General features: G+C 42.9%; 1 protein-coding gene across 2 annotated transcripts in view; it reads right to left on the reverse strand.

Annotated features, from left to right (window-relative positions):
* The window catches only part of Esr1 (estrogen receptor 1), a 353,250-nt gene that overhangs the window by 29,009 nt on the left and 301,597 nt on the right, over nt 1-22,644 (reverse strand). For both annotated transcript variants that reach the window (XM_057762857.1, XM_057762856.1), the window contains exon 7: nt 9,711-9,844. In XM_057762857.1, the coding sequence (XP_057618840.1) occupies nt 9,711-9,844 (134 nt within the window). The remainder of the gene's footprint in view (nt 1-9,710; nt 9,845-22,644) is intronic.

Raw genomic sequence — 22,644 nt, forward strand, 5'->3', positions numbered from 1 at the left:
GGTGTCTGTGCACAAGACAAAACTAGACAGTATCTGCATGCAACATCAAGTTCAGTTCTGAGAAAAGGTAGCTTGCAAAGGAGGTGTTTATGTGATAGCATATGCAGAATCCTGGACTGTGGGTGTTCAGAGTACCAGCAGGGGCTGAGCAGGGGGATGCTAGCAGCTCTCTACTCATTCTGGCAACTTTCTCCTGCTTCATGGTCCGCAAAGCACAGTGCCATGTGGCTATGGGAGTCCTTTCTCAGTGATTGGTGAGGGGCGATCTAATGGCGCCCGTCGAGCTGGAGGCAATTTGTGTCAATGGCTTTACAAGTGGCCACGACCTCTTTCTCTCAGCAAATGCACTTCTACTAAATGTGCAAACCAAAAATTAAAATTAAGCAGAAGATCACTAAAAGTATAAAATAAGCATCGCTTATAATATCAATAAAAGAAAAATGACTTTTAATTGTTCAAAAAGTGAAATGCGTTGAATACATCCCGAACAAGTATATGCAATTTTAAAGCCTGCTTTGGAAAAAATCCTTGCGAATAACCATGATTGAGAGATGTAAACATACACACAGTTCGTGATGACACTGCAGTGCTGGGCCACACTGTATACACTGGTTCCATGGAACTACCGTGGAGCTAAACATTTCTGATCGCTTAGTGACACCATTGCCATCTGCTCCAGTGTTGGAGTGCAATGAATTCCTCTCATGTTCATGCTGCTGTGGCTGTGGTCAGACCTGAGCACAGCCCTCTGCTGAAAAGTGCAGCACACACAATTACGTACACTACATCATATTCATTCAAGACAGTGGAAAGGGAATCTGTTTCTGAGTTAGTGCCTATTAGAGTGCTGTTTTTGTTCTTGTTTTAGAAGATACTTCTTCTATTTACAAAAGAAAAATGTTGACTCTAAAATCACACTCTGTGTTGTGCCAGTAGCAGCCTGGGACATCTTATAGTCATCATCTCTTAAGTCAATCAAGAGGCCACTCAAGGCAATGGGCCTATAGCCTTGAGTCGTGCATAGGAGTAGTTTGGGGTATGCACGCAACACTGAAATCACCTAGGGAAGGATTTTGCAGGGGAAGCCATGTCTATAAATGACACAAGATTATCTGTGAAAATACTCACCTACAATATAAGAGGAAAAGATACTCTTACCCAACACCAGAAGTTAGTTTCAGTTGGTCATTATTCTAAATGCTAAATTGCATTAACAATAACCCTACCATGTGAGCAGATGAAAATGTCGGCTTCATGAGCAGGACAACAGAGCACAAAGCAGTTGAGCAGCTTGTCTAAAATGGCACAACTAAGAACTGGGAGGAAGGAACTTGGAACTCGGGTCTGCAGTCCCTTGCTCTTAGCCCTTTCATGACTTCACGGTGTGATGCTTTGAGACATCAACATAGCTGGTAACCTTCAGGGTAATTTTATATTCTTCTATAAATTTTATGCTTTGTAATTATCTAAAGTTTTGTTATCTCAAGGTTATATTTTAAAAGAATCATTTTCCTGCTTCATCTGCCAGTTTCATCAAATCATGAGGCCCATGAGGTAGGAACCATGTACAGTGACAAATGAGCCACAAGACCCAGGGTAGCCACTGCTGTCCCTAAAGAAAGAGACCAGAAAGTAAAAAGGAGCACACAGCTCAAACCAAGGCCCACACCCAGCAGAGTAGACATCAGACCTAAAGGCTTCGTGCCCAGCATCTGGGTGCTATTGTGGTGCCCCAAGGTCTTAGGTCCCCACAACCATGTGAGTCACAAGCCACATGACAACTCTTTCAGGTTGACATGTTACAACCCTTGCAGCTTCTCCTGACTGCTGCACATTGCTAAAGTTCTTCCTCTCAGGGGCTCTTGGTGGAGCCACAGGACTGAGACCCACCATCAGTTACTAAACCAGGGACACCAAACAGCAGCTGAGACCTACAACACATTTCCGCCTTGCCTCGCTGGCTTTCCTTTGAAGTCTTGGTGGAAACTGCCATGACTTCATAACTCAACACACCTGAAAATCCACCACAGTGTATCTGCCTTCAGGATCTGCTGTTGCTGTCACAGGCAATGCCTAGACCATGAACCATAGCAGTCATGGTCATGATGGCATTATCAGAAAAGATATCAGGGTATACAATCTCCAAGTCATGCAGGCAACCAAGCCATGGCCACTGCCCAGGGGCTAAGCCTCTAAAATGAATGTGCTCTTGTGGTTGGATTTCTGAGCCTCTCTCAGCACCTCTTTGCATCCCTTGATGGGCTAGCACAGTCCCATCTAACCCCCACACAGCTCTGTCATGGATGGTAGCTGTGTGCATATTAATCATCTTCTTCCCTTCGCTCTTTCCCTAGCCAGGCTAAGAAGTTTTCACTTATTTCTACTTTACTTGATTTTGTTTCTAGTTCTCAATGCAAAATGCAGTGACATTAAGTGCAGAAACAGGTTTAGGTGACTATACACACATGTGGACAGGGGCTGGAGATATGGCTTAGAGCAAGTTAAGAGCAAGTGCCACTCTTGCAAAGGACCTGAGATTGGTCCCCAGCACCCATGTTAGGCAGTTTGTAACTGCCTATAACTCCGGATCCCTGAGATATGACACTCCCTTCAGGCCTCCATGGGCACTATACTCACATGCACATACGCATACACACACACATGAGCCCACCCATGCACACACACATGCAATCAAAAATAAAAGTAAAATAAATTTTTTAAATAGAAATACAATGATAGTTTTGATATTGAGAAATCTCCACCAACTAATCTCTAGCCAATCATTTTTTAACTTTGGCCTTCATTACAGCCTTAGGGCTTGGGCATTATGTAGTGAAGTTCTTTTAAGGGTATAACAATGAGGTTAACCTTTTCTCTTACATCATCCTCCCATTGTCTAGCCTTATAGTTGGAATTCTTCCTAAGACAGCCCATAGTGCTCCCCTTACAGTAGCTAAGACCCTCTCCACCTGTTTTTCCAAGTTCTCCCTTGCTCTGCTCCTGGCCCTGTCCCAAAGCTGCTCTCATACTTTCAGTAACTACTTGTTAACAGGCATACTTGATGGTACCAAATATCTGCCAGTCTGTCAGTCCATGATTTTGTTGCTATCAGTGTACCATGGTCTGGGTAAACTACAACCCAAAAGGTTCAGAGCTCTGGTCCTCCAAGGGTTGGGGATTATAGATAATGGAGATCTTCATGTTGGCAGAACCCAAAGTAGTGCAAAGCATCACATAACAAGAGATATGAAGTGTGCACACCATAGTCAAGTTAACACACCTCTTCTTATTATCTCCTAATGGGATTAAATTTTAACATGTCATATGCAAACCCTGTGTTTTTCTCTGTAGGATGCGGGCACTTAGACCAATGTGACCATTATTCTTGATTGTCAACTTGATTCGATTTGGAATAATCATGGAAGTATATCTCTAGGTGTATCTATAAAGATGTTTTCAAAAAAATGTTTCGATGTAGACAGAAGAGCTTCCATGAGTCTGAGTAGTGCCATCTCACAGGCTGAGGTCTGGAAGTGAATTTAAAGGGGCAGCGAGCTGAGCACTATATCCATTCATCAATGCTTTCTGACTGTGGCAGCGATGTGACCCGCTTCCTCATGCTACTGGTGTTACGTCTTCCTGTTACAACGAACTATGCCCTTAAACTGTGAAGCAAAATAAATCCCAACTTCCTTCTGCCAAGTATCTATCACAACAGTGAGAAAAGTAAGCCATACAGTTGGCTCTCCCATGTCTCAGAAGCTCCCAGAGATCTCTGCGATAGTATACAGTATCTGATCTACCAATCCCAGTCTTGTACATAGTCTACTTGCAAAAGTATGTTCAATGCATGAATGGACCCTTCACTGAAAATGGCAGGGATTCTGTGGCCTCCAACGTTCCGTCAGTGATTTACTTTATAATAATGACTACTGTTATTTCTTCTGTTGAGAAGAACAAAGCCATTTCCTTTATAAAGACACAAGGGAAGGTACTTGTAAATTGAGGCTGTTGAAAACATGCACTAGCATTCTCCTGTGTTTACAGGCAAGGAGCAGGGCCACATCCCTTACAGACATTCTTTCAGCAGACATGACAGTTGTGAGGCCTTGGGCTCACTAGGAACTAGTGGACCCATTAGAGTTAGGCAAAGAACTTATCAGGGGTCTCCACTCTTCAAGTAATCAGCAGAGTCCATTTCCTGAATTGAGACCATTCCAAAGACAGAGGCCAGGTCACAGTACACTTGTGGGAAACCATATCACCCAAGAACTCTAAGGTTGAATCAGAAACTGTCACAATAGAAAGGCTTCAAAAGTTGAGAGGGACTTGGCTGCCTGCAGAATTCAGTCAGAGGGACCGACAGTGAACCACTTGGTAACCATGAAGTGCCATTCATCTCAAAATAATGACAGTAAGCAGACTCTGTGGTGAGCATGCTTGGCATCACACAAAAGTCAAGAGATAATAGAATCTTTTCTGATGTGACAGCATTGGCATCCTGGCTATGTGCCCATGTGCTATTTCCCAGGCCTGTTCTTGTCAGGAACTTTTGACTGCGGAGAGTTAATGAATCCTTGATGTTTTAAAGTCAATATGGTTTTTTTAAATGTTCTTTTATCTAAACATAGAGCCTCTCTAAATCATTGTTTTATTTCTAAACTTGAAAATCTAAATGCTTCCGAGTGCTTGTCTAATCTAATAACACAGAGTACAAATAATTCAGAATGGGGTGACGGGGGCGGGGCTCTCTGTGATGGAAACTTTATTATAACTCATCATGAATTAAATGTTTCTCTAACAAGAATGTGGCTGCTCATGAGGGCAGCAAAGGCCAACAGGATTGCATGAGCTTCTCCTCATGTGCTTTCCATCAGGCACCATGAAAACAGGGCATGCATATTAGCACAGCAGAGCCAGGCAACAGAAGACAGCTGCCATGCTTTTAAAATGCATGTGTGACATGCATGCTCTTCTTTAAGTTTGCTTTGCATCCCTAAATGAACACCAAAGCTACACATTTTAGCGGCTTTTGCCATTTGGTTTCTCGAACTCTTTTCTCCCTTAGACTTTCAGTGATCTGTTGGTTTTATTAGTTCTTATTCCTTTTTAGGATTTCTTCCATTGAAAGACAAGTGTCAGTGGAAGTTGACTTTGGGGAGAATAGGTAATAAAGGGTGTCAAGTTTCAACAGCAGGAGATACTCCAGGAGCAACCAGAAAGCCTGCTGGTGGTGATGGACTGAGGCTTCTGGGTAGCTGGAACTGGCCTGTGGGTCAGGAGAAGAAAGACGGTCTGGAGTAAGACAGTCAGGAGAGAGAGCTGGAAGCAGGAACTGGAGGAGCTATCTGGGATCAGCGGGATAAGCTGTCAGAGACTGAGATGAGATGACAGTGAGACAGGTCCTCTAGAATACAATATACAGAACTACAGGGTGTGTGTGTACACGTGTGCGGGTAAGACGTGGCTCCAAAAAGTCATTATGATAGACATAATTGATAAGTTAAATTGAAGGCTTGACTGCACATACATGACTTTTCCAAAACTGGTAAAGCACTCACTGACTGGTTAGCAACCTGCCCGGGAGTTTTTAGAAGGGGCGTGAGGCTAAGAAGACACATGAGTAAGTTCCATGCAGGGATCCTGCAGTTTTGTGTCTGTGGTCTATCAATACAAGGTCAAACCCACAAGATCAAGGTCATCCTGCATCAGTTAAGCAGCACAGTTTACGAAGTCTCTAGGTAGCTGCTACAGTTCCTGCTACTATTAGCCTCCCAGCTCTCCACTTTCTAGGGAACCTACTTGGGGGATTTCAAACTGAAATGTTTCATTATAAAAGTCGGAGATCCATTCAGCTGAAGCCAGGTTCTCACCCTTACAATGAGAGTTTTCATGGCACACGGCCTTCTGCGCTCTGCTAACTGTATCCTCCATGTCTATGTTATTGTCCCCCTGTCCTCAGTAATCCAGGGAAGGCATGTACTTCCGAGTGAGAGGAAGAGCCTAGAAAGATGACAATTCTCCAGGCCGGGCCCCTGCAATGTTCAGCAAATAGGCATCTATTAAGGGGTTACGTGAGCCAATGTCTGTTGACAATATGTGGCCCCATGACCATGAGAAACACAAAAGGAACAACAAACCATTCTTAGAGAAATTGGGAAATACACATATAAAGAAAGAGAATGATTCTGCTTAAAGAGACAAAAACCACACAAAATCAGAACATTCATTTGGGCGTGTTTGACATGAAGACCTCGGCAACACTGTTGTAAATACAGAATTACTAAAGAAATGGATGAGAGCTTTTAGGAAAGAAATAAAATTGGGCAGCTATCAAAAGGCTAGATCAGGCATTACCTAGAAGCCAAACAGTCCAGAGAAGGCGGACTCACTATGGAGCTGGATCTGAAGGCAGTGGGATTGTCTGAATGATCATGAAAGGGAGCTGATGTCACACTGGACAGAAGGAGGTGTGCAGCCAGGTGCGGCAGGGCTTCTCAGCCTCCTCCCGTGGTTAGCATGCCTGCCCTTCCTCTCACTTCCACTCCTCTGCAGGCTCCTGCCCTGAGTCTGTCTGCCCTCTTCCTACTTGCCCTCCTCCTGGACTCTTTCCAGTTAGTTCTCAGAAAGCCTTGAAGCTGGCACTGACTTTTCGCTAAGGCCCGTCTGCATTAGCCACATCTCTCCTTTGATGCAGGATCAATGATTGTCCTATGGATGATCCCGAGCTTTTGCAAGCAAGTAAATCATTCCAACTAACACAGGATTTGTCTCCTCCTAAACAGCGGTGAGGAGGTCTTCTGTGGGAATTCTGGCCTTGGAGGCCCTCTTGAGGCTTCTAGAAAGACATTCTGAACAGGCCCTCAAAACAGTCCTTCACTTTTCCGATTCTGCCTCCAAACTAGGGCCACTGTGAATGAACTCTCAGAACTGGGTAAAGAGAATCGGCACAAGACATGAGCTTCCTCCCTCCCGACCCCCCGAGGGTAGCCAGAGACAGGCAGCTGTCTTCTACCCAGGTTCCCTGAGTCACAGCCTGTGTGGCCTCTGTCAGAGGTTCCTGGAGTCACAATCTCATGAGAAGTCAAGAGTTGTCCCAGTTCAAAGTCGTGAGTTGGTTAAGGTTTTAGAAACATCTGGAACTCCTAGAGTTGTAATCGTGTGTGGAGTGTGGGGTGGAGGGAGGGTGCTGGGGCGGTAATTGATGGCGGTAACCTTCTGTGGCAGACTTCTTTTTTTTCCACTCTGAAAAGGCTTCCTAGTACTGGCCCATTGTGTCTCAGAGTCTCGTCGTCTTTGGCTCCGCTTTTCCAGGAACAATAGCAGACACGAGGAACTGTGCAAGGCACAGGCCCGTCTTTCTAGGACACAGCTCACTTTGTGGTGAGAAGAGCGGCTTTGCCTGTCTGGGCTGGGCGTCTGCGTCTGCCTTGTTACAGCTCTCCTGAGCCGGCAATACTGACCTTGATGGCAAAGGCAAGCTGCTACCCATCATCTCGCGAAACGATAACCGTCAACTCTGCAGTAGACACAGCCTTTTCTTTCCCAAACAGTGTCCCGCCCCTTTAAGAGCAAGCATGAATACAGAACTTCTGAGATGGAGGGTAGGAAAAACGTCAGGGGGTGCAGGCTTGACCAATCACAAAGATTGAGCTGGGACCCCCCAATTCTGGAGTAGGAAATACAGGATGAGGCTCCGGGTCAGTCTTATAAAGGATGTCTGGTGAGACCTTAACATTTTATTCCATTGGGTTATAAAAATTCAGAGCCCACAAATCTAGTGTTTCATCTTTAATTTTTGCAATAATATGAAACATGCATCAGCACCACCGTAAGAGCAGAAACAACAGAACCATAGGAAAAGGCACGCACGTGTGTGGGAAACAGTTTTTTTAGGACCACAGGTATCCACTGGGTTTATTCTACAACTTAACTTCCTGTCTCTGGGGTATTCTTTCCCGATTAGAGTAGGAGTACAAACAAACAGAAAAGAAGTTCCCAACACTTGTCAGGCATGCTGTCCCAGAAGTTAACAGATTGCCCACATGCGGGCTGTCCGCATGTGCCAGCCCTCCACTGAAGAAGGAGCCGGATCGGGACCTGGCGCCGTGCAGGCGAGTGGCTTTCCTCCCAGAACAGTCATCCAATAAAGAGCCATTGTGGGATCTGGACCCTTCAACGCGCAGGACAAACGGCTCAAATGAGAAAGCACAATGCTTGTGAGTGGGACTAGGAACTTGAATGCAGCGTAATCACTTCCCGAGTGGCCATCGCGCTGTATTATGTTTTCCATGGAATTTCGCTCCCCAATTCAGTCCTCGCCTAGAGTAATAGTCCCAATTTCCATTTCTCGGTTGATAAGTGAAGATGATTGTCGTGATAACTATTAAGGAATATGGGTGCCTAGCGCTGGTGGGGAACCCAAGTAGAAAATTGTCAGGGGGAGTTGGGGAGGGTTTGGGGTAATGAGGAGGAGACAGACCTTGGGGATGGAGAACTGATTCACTCTGGGTACGATAATTTGTTGGCTCTACTTGAGAAATCTGAGACCAGGCATGGTGTGTGGAACTAAACGAAGTCAGAGGCTTGAGAACAGATGTGATTTCTATGAGAGGATGACACTGAGATACAACAAATGGAGCTGCGGAACAGACGGCCCTGGAAAAGGGCGTCTACATGGCATGCGCAGCCGCTGAAAGGGTAAGAGTGTCAATTCAGGCTGAGCCACAGTTTCTATCTGAGTGACCTGCGGTGACACCCATGTCTAACAGCCAACCTCAGAGAAAAGAAGAAAGAAAGAAAAGAGAAAAGAAGGGGGAGGGGAGGGAAGGGGGGACGGAAGGAAGGAAAAGAGGAGGAAAGAAACAGAGCAGACAAATACAAGTGCAGCGGCTCCTAGCTTGGCTTCCTCAGCTGAGGCCCGTGTAGGGATGAGAGCCCAGGACTGCGAACCACTCCCTCTGAATGAAGGGCCCTTTCAGAAGCCTTGTCTGTAGCCCTCCGTGGTCCTCCAGTTGAGGACTGTTCTATCTATTTTCTTTTTCTTTTTTTTTTCTTTTTCTTTTTTTGTTGTTGTTTTTGTTTTTGTTTTTGTTTTTCGAGACAGGGTTTCTCTGTGGTTTTTGGAACCTGTCCTGGAACTAGCTCTTGTAGACCAGGCTGGTCTCGAACTCCCAGAGATCTGCCTGCCTCTGCCTCCCGAGTGCTGGGATTAAAGGCGTGCGCCACCACCGCCCGGCTTCTATTTTATTTTTCTAAAACTTTAAGCCAAGTGTACCTTTAATCAGCTTTAACCAGAAACATGTTCTGATTCCAATAACTCTTTCTTTATATCTTGAGGACATCATTTTTTCCTATTGGTGCTAGGTACTGAACCCAGGGCCTTGAGCCTGCTAAGCACATCCTCCACAGTTGAGCTGTGCTTCCAGGACCTGCATCATAACTTGAAAGGATCGCTCCTTGGTCTGGCTCCATGTTAGCATGTAAAACTATCTACAGACACACAAACATTTTTCGCATACCGTATTTGATCAACATGGTTCTGTGTCTCTAATTAGAATGATGACAGGTTATTTCAAATACATGTCATTTCTTTCAATGTCTAGCATTATACTTTATATTGAGTAAATTGGCTCTAGTTAAAAAGAAAATTACAAGTAAACATTTCTCCCAGAAACCCACCATCAAATTCTTTCAGGTTAGCGACTCACCAGAATTAAGCAAAATGATAGATTTGAGGCACACAAACTCCTCTCCTTGCAGGTTCATCATGCGGAACCGAGTTGACGCAGCCATCAGCATGTCAAAGATCTCCACCATGCCCTCCACACATTTACCTTGATTCCTACAAAAAAAAGGTTAAAAAGCATTAAGGCACAGAAAACCTTCCACAAGATGTAAGGTTCACATCCATAAAACTCTCCCAGCCTCCAAATTGTAGTGAACATCGGCAACCCACTTTCTCTCACCGAGTGTGAGCATCCATTTAAATTTGAGAAGGCAAGATAGAAAAATGTTCTTCATCAATAAAACCTTAAAATTATTACAAGAGTTCTGATTCCAGTGGCCAAATCTGCTGTGTTAAATGTGGAGTTCTCTTGGCTTATGGGTAATCAAAGATACTTATGATCTGGGTGTGATGATGGAGCTGCTACTACATTTTAGACATTGCATATATTATAGGGACGAAGAAAGATCCTGCATCCTAAGATGATTATGGGTTTTCAGCCATATGCAGTGTCCTCCATCCATCTTGGGATGCTGTTTGGGACCAGGAAAGCCAAAGCAGCTATGGACTGTGTCACTGACGCTACATGGAACAGCACATGAAGGCTGGTTTAGTCAGTGACATTCAACTTTGCCCTAAGAGATGCAGGATTAATTCAGGAAAAGAGACTGCATGATTGGAAGAGAGACATGCCTTACCATGGACTTGAGGAGGGCAGAGGGAATAAATTTGTAAGAGTTGGGCACTTTTGGTCAACTCCATGTAATCTATGTCACTCAGGGTAAGGCAGGCTTTTATCTTGTACCATAGACTTGGCTTCAAGAATTAGTGTTAGCCAGCGATCCCACTGAAATCAGGAACAAGACAAGGTTGTCCACTCTCTCCATTTCTATTCAATACAGTTCTTGAGGTCCTAGCTAGAGCAATAATAAGACACCAAAAGGAGATCAAGAGGATACAAATTGGAAAAGAAGTCAAACTCTATTTGCTGATGTATGATAGTTTACATAAGCGACCCAAAAAAATTCTACCAAGCAACTTCTACAACTCATAAACACCTTCAGTAATGTAGCAGGATACAAGATTAACTAAAAAAAATCAGTATCCCTCCTTTATACAGATGACAAATGGGCTGAAAAAGAAATCAGAGAAATATCACCCTTCACAATAGCCACAAATAGCATAAAATATCTCGAAGTAACTCTAACCAAACAAGTGGAAGACTTGTATGAAAAGAACTTTAAATCATTGGAAAAAGAAATCGAAGAAGGCACCAGAAAGTAGAAAGATCTCCCATGCCCTTGGGTAGGCAGAATTAACATAGTAAAAATGGCAATCTTACCAAAAGCAGTCTACAGATTCAATGCAATGTCCATCAGAATCACAGCAAAATTTATCACAGACTTCAAAAGAATGGTACTCAACTTCATATGGAAAAGCAAAAAACCCAGGATAGCCAAAACAATCCTGTACAATAAAAGAATTTCTGGGGGCAATGCTTGACTTCAAATTTTACTACAGAGCTACAGTACTGAAAACAGCCTAGTATTAGCATAAAAACAGTCAGAAGGACCAATGAAACCGAAACGAAGGCCCAGATATTAATCCACACACCAACCAACACCTGATTTTTGACAAAGAAACAAAAAATATCAAATGGAAAAAAGAAAGCATATTTAACAAATGGTGCTGGCATAACTGGATATCAACATGTAGAAGAATGAAAATAGATCCATATCTATCACGATTCACAAAACTCAAGTCCAAATGGATCAAAGACCTCAACATAAAGCCAGCCACACTTAACCTCACAGAGGAGAAAGTACACTAAACCTCATAGAAGAGAAAGTGGGAAGTACACTTGAACACATTGGCACAGGAGACCACTTCCTAAATATAACCCCAGTAGCACAGACACTGAGAGAAACAATTAATTAATGGGACCTCCTGAAACTGAAAAGCTTCTGTAAAGCAAAGGACACGGTCAACAAGACAAAACAGCACCCCACAGAATGGGAAAAGATCTTCACTAACCCCATATTGGACAGAGGTCTGATCTCCAAAATATACAAAGAACTCAAGAAATTTGTCATCAAAAGAACAAATAATTCAATAAAAAATGGAGTACAGACTTAAACAGGGAACTCTTAACAGAGGAATCTAAAATGGCTGAAAGACTGTGAAGGAAATGTTCAATCCTTAGTCATCAGAGAAATGCAAATCAAAACAACTCTGAGTTTCCATCTTTACCTGTAAGAATGGCCAAGATAAAAAATACTGATGACAACTTAAGCTGGAGAGGTTGTGGAGTAAAGGAAACACTTCTGAATTGCTGGTAGGAGTGCAAGCTGGTACAGCCCCTTTGGATGTCAGTGTGGCAATTTCTCAGAAAATTAGGAAACAACCTTCCTCAAGACCCAGCAATATCACTTTTGGGTATATATTTAAAGGATGCTCAATCATGACACAAGGACATGTGTTCAAATATGTTCATAGCAGCACTGTTTGTCATAGCCAGAACCTGGAACAATGTAAATGCCCCTCAACTTAAGAATGGATAAGGAAAATGTGGTACATTTACACAATGGAGTACTACACAGCAGAAAAAAATAACGACATCTTGAAATCTGCAGGCAAATGGATAGAGCTAGAAACATCATTTTAAGTGAGGTAACCCAGACACAAAAAGACAATTATCATATGTACTCACTCATAAGTGGTTTTTAAACATAAAGCAAAGCCTACAAATCACAATCCCAGAGAACCTAGTCAACAAAGAGGACCCTAAGAAAGACATACATGGATCTTATCTACATGGGAATTAGAAAAAGACAAGATCTCCTGAGTAAATTGGGAGCATGGGGACCATGAGAGAGAGTTGGAAGGGAGGGGACAGAAAGGGAGGGGGGCAGAGAAAAATGTATCGCTCAATAAAATCAATCAAAAAATAAAAGAATTAGTGTTAGCGACTAGTAAATGATCAATTTCAAGGGGCTATCACATGCACCTGTAAGTTATCTATAGGGTTGGTTAAGAAATTAAATGAGATACTGTGTATAAAAGAAATTAATTCATTTTGAGGTATGATGTATTTAAAGAACTGAAAATACTGGAAAAAGCTAAAAATAATCTGTGCATGAGCAAACATTTGCACAACCAATTCAAACATAATCACAAACACACTCGGGAGCATTAGGTTTTGTTTTTGTCTCAGAGTTCCCCACTCTTCTCAACAGAGGAGTAGCTTAACACTGAATACAGTGCCATGCAGTCAGGTGTCATTTGATGGGAACACCTTCTGAGTAACGCATCATCTGTAATCAGACAGTGTTGTCTAAGTAAGATAGCCGTGATGGCTCTGAGTGATACAGTCTTGGGGGACCACGCTGTGCCTGTGGCCCACTGCTGACCAAAACATTGCTGGCAGGACACGATGAACATCTTCCGGGCCACCTCCTTCTTCACTGGCATGTAGTTTGCTTTCAGGCATCATGCTGATGCAACAACTCATTAAGAAATAATCTTCATGTCTGTCTCTGACATCGTGTACAGAGAGCTCCAAAACAAACTTCTAGAAATGGAATTCCCAGGTAAAAGGATATGCTTATTGATTTTGTTGAGCTACTTAAATATAACATTCAAAAAGCTTATTATCTATAGATACAAAATAGATACAAAAAGGTTTTTTTCTTTTCACCCTGTCTAGATGTAGGCTTCCCACATGTAAAGAACATGATTTATTATTTTACAATGAAGCTACATTGGCAGCCCTGTGGAGTATATTAATGTGACATTTTCTCTCACCTTCCTGTTCTTATCCTTTGCCTACATTTCCCCTCGGGGTTGTCAGTCATGTTCATATTGATTATTAAGAACTCTTTCTATATTGTAGCCATTAGTCTTGTGTTAGAGCTATCTTTCACAGTTTGTCATATATTTCCTTCGATTTTGTTCTTGGTATTTTCTTCTACAAAATACTTCTTGCAGGTCAAACTTTTCATTGATAGTTTTAAAACAAAATGAGTCAGTCCCCGTTTTGATAGCATACGACAATTCTCTTATGCTTCCTTAGTTGAAGTTCTGCACTATTTTGGTATCAATCTTTGATCATCTGAGATACTTTCATTTTTCTGACAACTATATTGAGCTAAAGCTAAATACCATAGAGGCATCCATTTAAGAAGTAGACTTCATGAGATTTTCATTTGATCATGGCACAACCAGCCTTTGGGTATTATTTTGGTTCAACAGGTAAGATAGGATTGAACTTAGTATTTTTCTTCCAGGTAGTAAGCAATTTTTATTACTGTCACTTATGGAACTTATTGGCACTTTATAATGCTGACTTGTAATCTGCAAGGGATTTTGATACAGTCATGCACATCTAGCAGGTTAACATGTTGCTTTTTCTCATTTTTCTGATAAAAAAATTTAGACCCAAACTGGTAAATCAAACCATACAGCTCTACCAACCAGAGGACAGAATACCAACAGCACAATTTCTTTTATCTTCCTTTCTTGTTCTATGTTAACACATTCCACAAGGTTTAACTGGTATTTTGTACCAGTTGTTGGTCTAGACATCAGAGTGGGACAAGGAAGGCAAGAGTATCAGTAACATGTCAAGAATGGAAACAAGATGGCAAGGAGGAAGGCAAATACCAAGTGATGGATATATTCCTTTAGGAAGTATAAGAGCCTCTACATAGAAAAGCAAATCCCCCAAATGCAATCTGGGTCGATAGTCAAGCAACTGGTTTAGTATTCTCAGATGAACTTCACTGAGTTATCACATGCAATGGAGTGTCCATGCACAAGGGACAGCATTTAAGTATCTGGCAGAGAAATCCTGATGAATAAAGGAATGTGTCTTTAAGAGAGTGCTTGGCCACTGAGCCCAAATATCAGAAGTACCACCTGCACTTAGATGTAGATGGGAAATCTGGATGGTTGGGGGTTTAGGAGAAGGGAAGAGGAACTTTTGGAAGCTACACTGTTGGACCCTGGGGTGCGATTGGTGATCACATCAAAGGATCCCTTGGCCGTGGCTGGAGAGTGCAGACCACAGGTGGGTTTTTTTTTTTTTTTTTTTTTGGTACACAGTTCCTTTTTTAAAAAGTCGTACATCTTCTGTCTAGTGAGGAGAATAAACAAGGATGGGGGAAATGTTTGGAGGATGAAGCTTTAAAAATAACAACTCACAGCCAAAATAGAGAAATGTTCCTTTCTCAGTATACGGTCTCTGTTCACTTAACAGACTGCACAGCGGCAGGGGACGGAGCCTGGGTGTGGGAGGCAGCCTGAACACACCCGCTGTGAGCAAAAGTTCAGCTCAGAAACTGAGAAAGGAGAGGCTTAGTAGCCCTCCCTTCTCAACAGTCTCCCACATTTTCCCCTGAGGAGCTTTTCCTAACTCCTCCTGCCCCTTCTGCCCGACCATCCTGTTATTCCTAACCGGTAATTATTACCTGGAGATGCATAATGCTTGTTCCCCAGTACCTGTGAGAGAGCAGCGATGGTGCATTTCTCAGATTCTCAACTCAGTTCTCGTGTGCGTGTGTGTGTTTAGGGCATGTTGAGGGAACACATAATGACCACTAGCCCCAGAGACAAAATCGCAGTGTCCTACCTGCGGCACAAATAGGCATGCTTCATGTTAAGGAGTCCGAGTCTGAACTTTGAGGGGCTCCTTGGGGAATATTCAATGGCATGAAACTAAAATTGTCTACACCATGCTATGAGAGGCAAGAAGAAGCTTATACTGGCAACTGCGTAAGAACTAACTCACTTCCCTTTTCAACGGGAGCAACTCTGTAAACACTAGAGCCATCTACCTCTTGTGAACTAAATAAGAATTATGCATCCCCACGGTCTCACTGATATGTTCAGCACATCACAGAACGCTGGCTGAGTCCTGATGGCTGGATGATGATGTGGTACCAATGGATGAGTGTTCGTGCTTGGGGATCCGGTTAATAAGTTGTGTATCAACCGGTGTGCCAGCACAAATCTGTGTGGATGCCGAAGGCACAGGCAGGCTCTTGTCAGCCCTGTTGGCTGATGTCCTTGCACATTGCGGTCAGAGCTTTTTTCAAAGTCATGCCAGAATGTCCTACACTAACGTCAAAGAGAATATCAGACCAAGCCTTCTAATTGAGTTTGCAAGTGAACAGATGCAGTCGGAGTATCAGAAATGGATGATAACGAAGAATCTAGAGGTTACGATACTGTAAGACAAGATTAGTCTAAACCCATGAAATGCTCTCGAGGCTGAGAAATAATGGGGTATGGGGAAAAAACAAGTTGTATTTTTTAAAGGAAGCACAGTGTCAGTCACAGATCAGAGGAGCAGTTTAGCAGGCAGACCAGCCTATGTCCCCCACTGTGAGACGTGACATCCTGCAAGGACCAGCTCTGTCAGGCATCATATCAGTGTGCCTTTCGGTGCACCTTGGAATCCCCTTGTGGGGAGCCTTGTTCTGCCACTTACTCACTTCAAATGTGGTCTATTTGCTCTTAAGTCATGTGGGAAGAAGCGGGGCTTGAGAGAGAATTTGCTCATAGCATGTTCTGGAAGTTTCTCTGCTATAAAATTGAAAGCCTGTTTTTCATCCCTGTGAAAAATAAAGAGTTCTAGCGACCCAGGCTGCACTTGTACATCTTAAGAAAATCTCATCCTGCAGAATGGAAAGCTCTCTTTGTGTCAAAGGAAAACGACAAATGGAATCTGAGAAGGCCTAGGAGATCAACATAAAACATTTAATTTAGTTGTCTTGAAAATAAAATGTAAAACACAGTTAGAAAATGAAGTTACAAACTAAGAAGCCATTCAAAATCAACAGAGGCAAGATCAACTGTATTTAAAGTCAGGCATTTCTAATGCTATGTGATTGATGGAGGAGTTACTTTTATTTAATAAAGAAACTGCCTTGGCCCATTTATAGGCCAGCCCTTAGGTGGGTGGAGCAAACAGACAGAATGCTGGGAGAAAGAAGCCGAGTAAGGAGTCGCCATAATTCTCCCACTCCAGACAGACGCAGGTTAAGATCTTTCCTGGTAAGCCAGCTCGTGGTACTACACAGAATATTAAAAATGGGTTAGATCAATATGTAAGAGCTAGCCAATAAGAGGCTGGAACTAATGGGCCAGGCAGTGATTAAAAGAATACAGTTTCCGTGTAATTATTTCGGGTAAAGCTAGCTGGGTGGCGGTGGGAAGCAGCCCCGCCGCTATTATTACAACATGTGATCTGTCATGAAGCCTGTGATCTGAAATATGCCAATTACATTGATATTCATACATTTGAGCGATTTGCATATGTATAATATGGAAGAAAGTATTGAAATTGGAATGTTATAAAATTTTGAAAGGCAAACTTTCAAACAAAAGTGATTTGTAATTCAGTTCCTGGGTTTGAATGTTGGTGACAGTGTTTACCAACTTACGTGCCTCTGAACCAATGATGCTATTCATTCCTGACTGAACACAGAGGCAGAGTCATCTGTATTGGACTCTAAGTCCAATTAGAAATGTCTAAGTCAAGGCAGAGTAAGAAAGAAATCTATTGGCACTTGAAGAAGGATAGGAGCCATACACGATGTTGCTTTCTTTACGGTCACGTGACCAGGAAGCAGACACACAACTAGGGAAGGTCCTACCATTATACTGCAAACTAATTGCTCTGAAGTAACGTGGAAGGAAGGCTGCCTTCCTGGAGAAGTGGTCAGAATGGCGGCAGGCAGTGGCTTTATGCCAATAGGAAGGAAGTACAAGAGAAGGGTGGGTGCAGGTAGAGTTGAAACAATCTTCAATCAAAAACTGGATGGAGGAAATGAAGGGTGACCAAAGATGAACGGACTCACAAGCAGGCCAATGTTAACCACTTCTGTCTTAAAGCAAGTACAAAGAGATGAATTTGAAAGGGGCCTTACATATGAAAGCCTAGTAGGACTGTTCAGCTTACCAAGTGCAACCATCCCTCCATGCCATGGCTTCTACCCTGCAAAACCGACCAACCCTCTACTGTACTAGTGGTCTGTAATGAAAACTTGTGTGTTGAACATGAGGTTTCCTCCTGATCGTTATTCCCTAGACAATACAGCACAGTAACCATGGGCACAGCATCTGCAGCAGACAATACTAGACACACCCTGAAGATGGGAAGGATGTGTGAGGCTAGAAAGAAGTCATGCAAACATCACACCACTGTATAAAAGGAATGCAATCATCTATAGATTTGGGCATTCTTCAGAGTTCCAAAGTGAGAGACAACTGTCCCTTGGTCCTATGGCAAAGGATCACATAAAAGAAGCCTCCCATCCACACTGTGTCACCATTCTTAAGGTGGCCAACAACAAACTGAGTGAGGGAAACGGGATGACTAAGAAGTGAAAGGAAATATCAGACTTGAGGCTGTAGAGACAGCTTAGTTAGGAAAGTGTTAACCTTGTAACTCTGAGGATGCGAGTTTAAACCCCAGAACTTGTTTGAAAAGGCATGCGGTGGTAGCATACTTGAAATCTCAGAGCTGGAGAGGTGGCTGTAACAATATCCCAGCCTAGTCTGCTTGACAAATTCTAGGTCTGTGTCAATATTAGGTGAACAGTAGTGTCCTTTGACTTTCTCTTCTGAACACACACACACACACACACACACAATCAGACTTGTAGGTGAGGGGAAAAAAACAACCATTACACGCTGTTGGTAGGAGTGAATATTGGCATAGCATCTATGGAGAACAATCTGGAGATTCCAAATCAAGAGGAAAAGAGAGTTACTGTGTGACCAAATTGCCTCACCCCGTGGGCATGTCTAGATAGATGCTTATTCACCTGCATTCTCTTGTTCTTTTAAACATTACTCGCGGCGGCCGTGGAAGCAGCTGAAGTTTTCATTAACTGAGAAATGATTAAACAATGTGGTATATATAAAATACATATTCATGACAGAATACCACTCAGCCATAAAAATGGAGACAGCCCCCTCAGTTTCAACAACGTAGATAAACTTGAAGAACATTAGCTTAAGTCTTAATCCGGGCACAGAAAATACATGCCACCAGATTTCACATGCATGTGGATTCCAAAGTTGGCTCGCTCTTAAAAGCAGAGAGTAGAATGGTGGTTGCCCAAGGCTGGGAAGAGGGTACTTAGTCAAAGAACTTAAGGTTCAGTTAAATACAAAAAACATGAGGGTCACATTGAACAGCAGTATATGTACAAAGGAACAGTACCCGAGAGTAGGTTTCAAGTGTTCTCACTATTATATGTGATAATTGCATATGACAATGCTTATATTAGGTAGCTTCGTTTAGCCACTCTACTGTGTACACATATTCTAAAACTTTATATTGTGCACCAGAGGCATAGACAAATCTTATACATGTTAATTAAAAACGAACAATAATAAAACAATATTAGCACTCTAAAAATAATGTCTAAAAAAAGACTTTCAGCGCTTTTAAGTTTCAAAATATGGAACTAACGAGAAGCCATCTGCATTCTGTGATAGCCCTTCCTGTCAAACAAATGGCAAGTCTGAACTCCAGGCCACTTATCGGGCTGAAAGAAAATCGAGACATTTCCCCAGGGAACAAAATTTCCCCAGGACTGAAGAGTTTTGCAGCTGCTCAGCGTAGAAGTCACCCCAAGTCTACCTCTCAGACTCCACAGCGTCTGTGGAAGGCGGACATGGAGCCTGCCTTTCTTCCACTTTCTCTGGATAAACATTTTTGAGACAGCAGTTTTGCCCTTGCTCCTTCATGGGTCACTGGGTGAGCTTGTAGGTGAGGCTAGCACACCTGAGAGGAAAAACCACTGCGAAGACACCCTTGAGACGAACGGCGTATCTGGGCGTGACCGAGCATCACCCCAGTTGTGTCACCAGTGTGCTCTGTTTGGGGATGGGGTTGATATTTGCTAGTCACAAGAGAACTGTGACACAAGCTATGGATTGCCCGATGCTTTTCCTTGCCCTCCCGGATTTCCTTATAGATGACATTTCTCCATCTCCTTGGGAGTGAGGATGGGAGTGCCACCAGATTCTGGCCAATGAAAAATAAGAAGAAGTTAAGAATGCCTTTATGATGCATATTAGTTAATAAATTGGCTTGAGTTTCCTCCACTTAGTACCTGAGTCTGCAACACTTGAAACCCCATAGAAGGCAGATAGGGAAACAAGAAGATTCTAGGTGTCTCAATGAGAATGTTACCTGCCGAAGAAGATGCTTATGTTGAACAAGGATCTGATTTAAGAAATAGTTACTGTACTCAAGTAACTAAAAGGTTAGGAGGGTCTGGTTCTTCCCTGTCCTGACTTATTTCCAACTCAGAAATAGAAAACCTCTTGGGACCCAATGACATTTTTATCTCTGCAGAAAAAAGCCAAAAGGATGTAAGACTTAGACTTCCAAATAGATCTTGCAATATCCAAAGGGACCTTGAGAAATGGTGGAGCTGGAGCTCAGAGGAACAATGTGTCTGTAGATCAGCTTGGACATTTCCAGAAGAGAGGAAGTAGACAGAGGGAAGGAAAGACATCATCTCAGAGCAATGCATGTAGGAGAAAGATGCCCCAGCTGAGAGCACACAGGAGTCACAGGCCAGGAGGTGGGAAAGAGCCAGGGAGGAAGGACATCCAAGGTCAGAAGAAATGGTCAGGAGTGTTGACATTTCAGAGAAACCAAGGGGGATAAGCATAAGTCTGTGGGACGGAAGTGAAGTCCTTGGGGATGGGAGAGAAGAAAAGTGGACAATAAATATGGCCCAAGGCAGAAAACAGGTGTTGGAGCATGCAATGAGACTGAAGGCAGAGATTCTAGAAGGCAATTTTGCAGTGATTGATAACAGTACTTGGGATGAACTGGTAAAAAAGAAACAATAGAATTGTAGGACATAAAATAATGGGAAATGTTCAAGATGTGTCATATGCAAGGACAAAATTTTCAAATAATAAATAAGAAAACAAAAGAATAAGAGGCAGTGTTCTCAAAGACCAAGTAGGCTCAGTAGGGGTGAGGGGTGGGAGAAGAAGAGGCAGCTAAGCTTCCAGTTCTGCAGAGGGGCATTCTGTCTCAACATATGGAGGAGGGTGATTGGCCTCCCAAGGCAATACTTTCAAAAGCAGGGGAGAGATCAGAATATTGAAAAGACGGACCCTTAAAGCATCGAGATGAAAGTCTCCATCACTATAACAAGACCTAGTATTAGACAGCTGAATCTAAACTGACAAAGAAATGGAAAATGACCCAGGATCATTTGTTCCTGACTCTCTGAAGGTCCCCTGACTTTGAAGCTTTTATTCTAAATACGACACAGAACAAAGGCAATGGCGTGAAAGATGTAAAAATGGATGGGATTGGTGATCTCTCTAAAAGGGAAGTGTATCTCCCTGGCATTTAACCTTCAGTCTGCCCACGTGGAAGCCTAGCAGCCTTGGGGAAACTAGATGGTCATACACGAGTGCCCTTTAACAAGGGTGCCATCAGGTGTATGCCAAGGAAAACGAGTTACAAATATAACAATAGCTACCAAAAAACCATCAGCCCTCTTATACAGGGCACATTTATATAGAAAATTAAAGGGAAAATGGAGTAAAATAAATACAAACAGGAGGCAATTTTGAGAGTATAGCCAGAGGATCATCTTCCTGGGGTTATTATGGGAAAATGGAGATAACCACGTCTCATGATTCATTTAGAAGGATTGTGTTTCGAGTGGAAATGATTCTTGGTCCATTACCTTGATAGGAGTTGCTATGAGACAGAGAGTCAGGCCCTGCTCACCGAGGATGGCTCGGTAATGCTTGGAGTGATCCAGCAGCCGGGCAGCAATGCTCACTCTCAAAAGGCCCCTCCAGCGGCAGCAGATCACATGGAAGGAGCTGGGAAACAGGGCCATGGGAGAGGGCTTCTTGCATTTGTTTCCTCTTAGTTTATTTCTGTGGTTAGCTTTGCTTCTCTTTGTTTATTTGTTTGTCTGACATTTAAAGCTGAGAGAAGCTATAATCAAGGAAGGTCAATCAACAAAGGAGTACAGTGAGTAGGTCTACAAAGAAATGAAAAGATGAAAAAATGTGCAAATGATTTATTTAATATAATGAAGTCCATAGTCATTGAAAATGAAAAATAATATTGTCGTCAGGGAATATTGCTGGATCCTTTCCATTTGAGGGAGAAAGAGAATTCACCTTCTAACACCTGCCTTATGGGAGCATAAAGACTATTACTAAAGATGTCAGCCATCCTAGCTGCCCTACAACATTTTATTTCCACCTTCGAGTGCCTTCCAGAATGATGATCTTACCACCCCTGGCCAGCAATCACATCCTGATGCCAGGCTAAGGCATCCTCACCTTCTTCCCCCTGTTACTCACCACCTCCTGCAAGTGTGGACTTCAGCCTTGCTGGAGTAAGTGTGTGCCTTCACTAGACCCCAGTCACAGAGGACCCATATTGATACCTCTGTGACTTGCCCACGAGTGTGCGCCCTCTTCATGTTAACGTAAGTGGTTGTCGTGGAATTACACAGGCAATGTTATATTGACCTCCTGAAGGAAGTGTATGAGCATCAGACAGTCATAAAATGCCCAATTATCTTCATTAATCCACCTGACACCAGCAGCACAGGTTTCATGGAAGTCTTTGCTGTTTACTCATAATACACCAGGGGGCTGATAGTCAAAAGTGTTCTTAAGCAGAGAGATGTTGTCTAATAGAAATAAAAAAGCCTCCACATGCATTATTTTCTTACACTCTTGGGTGATAAAGTGGCAACTTCGGGGTTGGTTATTATAGATGTGTCTGTGAGAATGTGTAAAACATACTTCTGTGTTTGAATGGTTTGCCAAAGGGAGACGGGATTCTGCTCTTCTACAGAAAATGACCCACTTGAGTTTGCTTGTTCAGTTTAAACACTTGG

Source organism: Chionomys nivalis, chromosome 2 (assembly GCF_950005125.1).
Source record: "Chionomys nivalis chromosome 2, mChiNiv1.1, whole genome shotgun sequence".
NCBI classification, from domain to species: domain Eukaryota; kingdom Metazoa; phylum Chordata; class Mammalia; order Rodentia; family Cricetidae; genus Chionomys; species Chionomys nivalis.